The sequence below is a fragment of the Chiloscyllium punctatum genome, chromosome 27, assembly GCF_047496795.1.
Source record: "Chiloscyllium punctatum isolate Juve2018m chromosome 27, sChiPun1.3, whole genome shotgun sequence".
In the NCBI taxonomy this organism is placed as follows: domain Eukaryota; kingdom Metazoa; phylum Chordata; class Chondrichthyes; order Orectolobiformes; family Hemiscylliidae; genus Chiloscyllium; species Chiloscyllium punctatum.
The window spans coordinates 5,320,077-5,327,259 of record NC_092765.1 but is presented as its reverse complement, the minus strand read 5'-3'; the positions used below and the strand labels follow the sequence as shown (position 1 = coordinate 5,327,259).

Here is a 7,183-nt window from a genome sequence, read left to right as displayed (position 1 = left end):
CTTCTACTATGCAATCAGTAGCAAGCCTATATTAAATCAAACCCTCATTGTCCAGTTCAACACACTTCTTGAAACAAAGCCAGAGCATTTTGACAGGACACGTGATGCTGAGGGATCGAATTGAGATGTGGTTTTGTAGCAAATGGCTACGAATGTTGGTCAACATAAAAATGACAGCTCTTGGCTACAAAATAATCTGACACAATCCTGAAGATGCGCAAATATAAATTTCTTTCTATAAATCAATAATCCAAAAACTATTCACAAGTGCAAAGAAAACACATTTTTTAAAAAGTATCTTTATTAAGGAATCAAGTCAAAAGTGGTTTACAACTTTTAAAACTCCCACAAAACTCCCAAGATGAAATTAAGTCAGTCAATAAACAGCTTAGTAGGTTCACAGATTTCTGAAGACTCAATTACACTTTCTCTTAAGCCCTGCTTGTATGCTAGATGCATGCAGAAAAATAGAACGCAGGTCAGTCACCTGTGGACAAAATCAAGCTATGTTTAGCTTCCACAAACGCAACATGCTTGTTGACAAAAATCTAAGAGAATCAGCTGTAAAATTTGTTACAAGTTTCCAGCTGTTTGTAAATTGTTCACAATTTAAATGTTATACCACTCAAGGTCAAAACCAACACAAAACTGAAAGAGGGGAAATAAGAGAGTTAAGTACATTGTAGAGTGTCCAAGGGACAGCAAAGTAATGGAGACCAGCACTGCATCAAGAGTTAACTGTGCTGTCCATTATGAAATAAAAATAGTTCAGTGCATTAGTAATTTTACTGGTAATAAACTTAGAAGGGGTCCTCATATCTGAGGAATACGGGAGTGTATTAAAGCTCAGGGCATTTTCAGACACCATCTACAAATGATATTCAAAGCTAGGTCATAAATAGGTGTCAATTTTTGTTGACTTTAAAAAGGACTTTTTTTTTAAAAAGTAGCATATGACTTTCATGCAACTAGGAATATCTAAATGGTAAATAGATACCTGCTCATTTGACCTTGTGACTGCAAAAATTGTTTATAGAAATTGTGCAGATGGTTCATTTGACATTGAACATACTGGCTTTACTTTTATTCTTTTGACAGTGCTGTGAATTTTTTTTTTTAAAAAGCCTAACCCTACAGCTACGGAAATGAGTGCATGACCATTCCATCTCAGAATTCTGGCACATGGTTTGACTAACAGGTCGCAACATGTCCCAGCCAGGCATTTATATTCATTCTACCCTCTCCTCTCCTCCCAAAATGCTGAAACTGACCCAGGTTTCACAGGAAATCCACACAATTGCGATGGGTTACTGGGTGAACTAGTAACTTTAGTGTTCAATCACTAGTGTATAAATAATCAACAAAATATATATTTGAAACATGGCTCAATATTTGAAACCACCCAGTTTGTCGGGCATCATTTTCCCCACTTTTTAAACAACTTTCCGCCATCTAAAATAAAGCCGAGTGTTAACGATGCAGAATAGTTCGATGTAAACTAGGTGGCTTCACACTTAATGACATCAGGTGTTAAGTTCACCGCACATGTTGGATGCCTGCATCAGTCACTTCCCACTGCACTCTGCAAGAGAATCTTTTAATGCTATGGATAATGTAAGCATTTAAAAATGATTACTAGTTTCATTTCGAAAGATCAAGAAAAAATTCACTGAGCAAACGAAACAAATACAATTGAGTCCTGGATCTTTCTGCTCTGCAAAGAAACCAGTATACTTCAGGGGCAGAACAACAAAAGAAAAAGAAAAAGAAACTTTGCTCAGATGTGATACTGAATAAAGATTCTCTCCCACTACCGTACAGGCCTTCGTTACTAGAAAAAAATATACATATCTTACATCGGTGTTGGCTCACAAAGGGATAAATCCTACTCATTACAAAAAAATGGTAATTCTAGTTTATGTGTAAAAAATATTAACAGCGGAAAAACTGTTTAGTGCAGTAACAAAATGCATCCAGATGCTTAGAAAATGCTATGTGCAAAAATCAGAAACAAAAAAAAAAGTTTCACAGAGGAAGGCACGTGCAAATCAAGGCAACAACAATTCTTTACGAGGATGTGTATTTTCCAAAATCTTAACATTTTCTTTCTTACCTTTTTGGACCAATAATAATCATTGATTAAAATGAAACCTATCATACTGACTCCAAATAATGCATTTCAATACACAGGTTTATCATTGGTGACCGCGTAAATAACATCACATGAGCAACGTTAAAAAAAAGCAATGAGATAAGGTAACAGCATCATATTTATCCACTCTTATTGATGCATTTAACAGCAGCACCACTGGTGACACTTTCTACGCTGTCATAACAGTAGCAGGGTAATGAAAAGATTTAAATGCTGCAAGAACTCTACTCTTTTGCAAATTTGTTCTGGTTTAATGCATTTCCTGGGCTATACAACAGCTTTGTTTCAGTAATCCTACAAAACGGTCATCCAATTTAAGTGTTTAGGAAAAAAAAAAGACTTAAAGCTGGGCTAGTGGTTCCTTAAAGACAATTTCAAACTTGGCATATTTTTCCAAAAGGAAACTGCCCATTCCAAATGAAGACATGCTGAAAGTGAACATTATAGTCTAAAGTCACCTTTGGTACTGCAAGACCAGTGTACAGATGATACCATGCCAAAAATAAACTCAAGAAAATCGATCTGTGACAACATAAATAAGTACGAGATCAGTGAGAAGTGTCAACACACACACACACACACAAAATGGTCTGTGCTTGGACAGCACAGCCAGGTTCACAGCTTAAATTCAAATTCAATACATTCAATCTTTTACTTCTCTAGTATTAACACCCATGAGGTGCAAATAGAACATTTATATGCAACTGGTTTGAACTCAAAAGTTTCAAACCTTTTTCTATATTCACCATGTACTGAACACAGTAAAAGGAATACTGAAATTGCTCCCCCAAAAACAAATCTGGAAATATTACTCTTTTTAAAAAAAAAAGACAAATGTCAAATTCGAAATCTGCTGAATTGCACACGGCTGCTCACTTCAGGTGAAGCAAGTCAATAGATGCTTTCCAATGGGGCCAGTCCTGAAAGCTTCGACAGGATCATGTCATGTAGCGTGTAATAGCCCTCAATGCATACAGGAGTGCAGCTTGCATTCTGGCTTCGAGAAGGAGCAGGTTTATATGCACCTAAAATTAGGGAAAGAAATGGGTTTAAGAAAATGGCTTCTATTGTGACATTTGCACAGAAATAGTGAAATGAAACACAGGTGAAACATTCCAGAGTTTTTAAAAAAAATCATTTAAGCCTTTTCGTAAAACAGGACTCAATCAAAATTTTGAAATGGCAAGAAGGGGAGTTTTTGGGTGGGGTGGGTTAGAAAGAGGTGAAGAGGAGAGCACAAAAGAGAATGAAACAACAAAAGAGAAAAAAGGGAGAGGTAGAAAGAGAGAAAAAAAAAGAAAATAAAAATGAGGACGACAATTAAAAGCATCAAGTCCAGCTCTCAATTTTAAAGAGTCCAGTTGCTAGGGTCAGGATAAGGTCTAATCTGATCTCTTTTCTGTAATGCACTGGGGTAGCTTCAAGATGCTTGACAACAGGTTTTGTGAAACCCATGTCACATTTCATCAGGTCTTTTAGATTTACCACTAGACAATAGGACAGTTTTGCATAACCATTGATGGTCTAACTAATCTTGCAATTAGAGTTCAAGTTAAAAATGAAAAGATAACATTGTTTATGGGGAGAAACAAACCTTTTCTGAATGTCGGAAGTGTCTCCAGAAACCTACATACATTCTCTTGGTCGTTTTCTCAGGATAGCAGGCAACAGTTTTTATATAAATCTTCAAGCTGCGCTCCAGAAGCTGGTTGACCTCTCCATAATCATAGTCATCATATCTTACCCAAAAAGAAAACCAAAATGTATGAAAATTGAATGTAGCGTTTGAGTTAGAACACCCCTCTCAAACTGCACAGCAATATACCTTATGCCAAATACACAGTGAATGTAATTCCAAATGGCTCGTCTCAACATGGAGGTGTCGACATCGCAGTGCATGGCCATAGTGTTATAGGTTAAATTGTACACAACTTGAAACTTCTCATCCAAGAGCTGCCCAACTTCAGGGTACAGTCGGTTAATCAGAGAGTAGCCATGATCTTCCCAGGAGTAATCCTGTGAGGACATACATAACGTGCAAACACAAATCAGAAACCAAATTAAATAATTAAGAGTCTCAGCAACCCACAGGGTTTTTTTTTATATCCAACACGTAATATTTTATAACTGACCCCAATCCCACACATCTCCTGAGGATATTGCTTTGGATAGAGGGAGCGTGGACACAAGACAGAACTTCATCTAGACATAGAACAGGAATTAAACTCTGTTCAATTTATTTGGGTCTAGAGGAGAAGTTAATTCTGCTCTTTATTAAAAAAAAGTAAATTTACAGGATGTGGCCAGCCTTTATTGCCCAACCAGAATTTCCCTGGAGGTGGTGGTGATGATATGCTGCAGTCCATGGGGTGTTTGACCAAGCAGTGGTGAAGGAACAGGGATCTGTTTCCAAGTTGCTATTGTTTTCAAATCTGGATGGTGTATAGTTTGGAGGGGAACTTAAAAGGTTGGTGCTCCCATGTAGGGGCTGCTTTGTCCTTCTAGGTAGGAGGCAGCACAGGTTTGGGTAGTGCCATCAAGAGAGCTCTGGCAAGTTACTGCAGTGCATTTGGCAGATAATACAATACTGCTGCTACTGAATGTTGGTGGTGGAGGGAGTGAATGGTGAAGGTAGTGGAAGTGGTGCCAATCGAGTGTCTGCTTTGTCCTAGATGATGTCAAGCTTTAAGCATTGTTGGAGCTGTACCCATCCAGACAAGTAGGAGTATTCCATTACACTTTTGACTTGTATCTTGTTAATGGTAGACAAGAGTTGCTCTGCGCAGAATTCCTTGTCCAATTAGTATCAAACTGAAATTTGACTTGCGCACAAGTCATTTCAGATCCTAGAACCATTTTCTTTACATGGTTTTATCATGCTAGCTTTAGCCAATTCAACAATTGGCGAAAATGCCACCTTTAGTATGCACTAACCAACATTTTGGATCTTTCATCTCTCCAGTTGGAACCCTCTCAGAGTTCGTTTCTGAGTAAACATTGAATTACCTGGGCCCGGAATGTTGGAGGAGTCTGCTCCCCACGCCTGCTAAAATCCTTGTACCCAAAATCGGCATCTTCAACAAAGCATGATAAATTGGTTGGTGAGAGTGATTCATTGTCATCTGCTGGGAAAGGAGAAGCGTATTCAGGAAAAAATAAATCAAGGAAAATTCTCTCACGGAATCAGAACAGCAAACAGTCATTAACCTGCAGGTGCAACCAGCAAACTTTCCCTCTTCTCCCTTTCAAATCGTGTTGCCATCTCCTCCTGGCTCGCTTCCTCATCCTGTCTGCCTTCCTGCAGCAGTTTCATTTTCTCTATTAGAACCTCCAGCTCCTGTAAACCATCTCTGCTCTGAAACATCCAGAAAAGTGTTTGTATCAGATAGGAGCCTGTTACAAAAATAAGATCAGGTGCTATTTACTGGAAACTCACTCCCTAATTCCGAAAGAAATGCTAACACAGAAGCAAGATTGCTTCAATTAGCCCACACACAACAGCTCAAAGTAACACATTTCTACATAGATAAATATTGAGAAATAAAACTTCTCAAACACGATTAATTTAAAAAAAATCAAAATTGCTACAGAATGCACCCAACATGCAACAGACTGAAGCTCAGTGGAATAATTCACATACTGCTGAAGAGCCTGCTATTAAGAAATCATTCAGATATGAATAGCTACAGAGCTATTCATGAGCTGCACATTAAAAAGGAGAAGACCTTTGGACTTACTGCATTGCCATTAACAGCCTCCTCTGACCCACTGTTACTAGCACTGTCAGAGTCACAACTTTGTGGAGAAGGAGGTCCGAAGGTGTAGCCACCATCCTGGTCCAGCTCTGGCCTGATACCACAGCCTAGAACGAATGATGCCAGGGAATGGTAATGTGTGAGAAGAACGACAGCATGGATGAGTTCAGCGAGTGACCAGCTACTCTCACCAGTCTTCAGCAGATTCTTCAATAAACCAAAAAAAAACAAAGTAAACAACCCAAACGTCCAGGAATTATCAAGTCACAAAGTTGCCAGAGGACCATAAGGCTGCGCCCTCATTAGAGGCACACAACTGATGTTAGTTTAACCTGAGGGTTACCATGTCTCAGGCAAAGGGAGAGGTTGAAAAGGAGAATCCTTCATAGTAACCTAGCCAATGTGGGAATTGAATGCTGTTGACATCACTCTGCATCATATACCAGCTGTCCAAGCAACTGAGCTAATTGCCATCCCCAAATGACAAAAACAAACTCTGTAGTATAAATGTAGAGGGAGAATCAAAATGAACGTGTACGCTTCAGTACAGTGAAGCATAAAATAATGCTCACGTAGTTAATGCTGACAAACGTACAAAGGAGAACAAGTAGGTTATTCAGCCCCTTCAAGCCTGCTGCACCATTCTATAACATTCCTCACTAACCCTCTGCAGATTATCCCACCCAAACCCATTCCCCATTCCCCTACATTTACCCCTGATTAATGCACTTAACATGCACATCCCTGAACACTATGGGCAATTTAGTATGGCCAATTCACTGAACCTGCACATCTTTGGATTGTGGGATGAAACTGGAGCACCCGGAGGAAACGCCCGCAGACACGGGGAACATGTGCAAACTCCACACAGACTGTTTTTAAGAGGCTGAGGCTGGAATGAACCTTGGTCCCTGGCACTGAGGCAGCAGTGCTAACAACTGAGCCATTGTGCTGCCCTCTTCAGTGGTGTGTTCAAACGTTTCAGAATAGGGCAATTAGAAAATATCTAGAATGGAGGAATGAAGTCCTTGTGGCACAGTCCTCACCTCTGAGCCAGAAGCTTCTGGTTCAAGGCCGATCTGCCCTAAATATATTTCATTGCATGTCAATTGTTGTTTTAAAATAAATGCATCTGGTTCATTAATGCCCTTTAGGGAAGGAAACTGCCATCCTTACCTGGTCAGGTCAATATGGGAACCCAGACCCACAGCGACATAGCTGATTCTTAAATGCCCTCTTCGCAATTAGGGATGAGCAATAAATGCTGGCCTAGCCA

The 7,183-nt window shown here is 39.3% G+C and overlaps 1 protein-coding gene across 4 annotated transcripts in view; it reads right to left on the bottom strand.

Annotated features, from left to right (window-relative positions):
• Window positions 1-283: 283 nt before the first annotated feature.
• Window positions 284-7,183, bottom strand: part of sesn2 (sestrin 2) — a 75,920-nt gene continuing 69,020 nt past the window's right edge. For 3 of the 4 annotated variants that reach the window (XM_072547960.1, XM_072547962.1, XM_072547964.1), the window contains 6 exons: window positions 5,890-6,114; window positions 5,360-5,507; window positions 5,159-5,277; window positions 3,978-4,168; window positions 3,747-3,891; window positions 284-3,177 (listed from right to left, as the gene is read on the bottom strand). In XM_072547960.1, the coding sequence (XP_072404061.1) occupies window positions 3,091-3,177; window positions 3,747-3,891; window positions 3,978-4,168; window positions 5,159-5,277; window positions 5,360-5,507; window positions 5,890-6,114 (915 nt within the window). In that variant the 3' untranslated portion in view covers window positions 284-3,090. The remainder of the gene's footprint in view (window positions 3,178-3,746; window positions 3,892-3,977; window positions 4,169-5,158; window positions 5,278-5,359; window positions 5,508-5,889; window positions 6,115-7,183) is intronic. The other variant, XM_072547961.1, reaches the window with a different exon arrangement.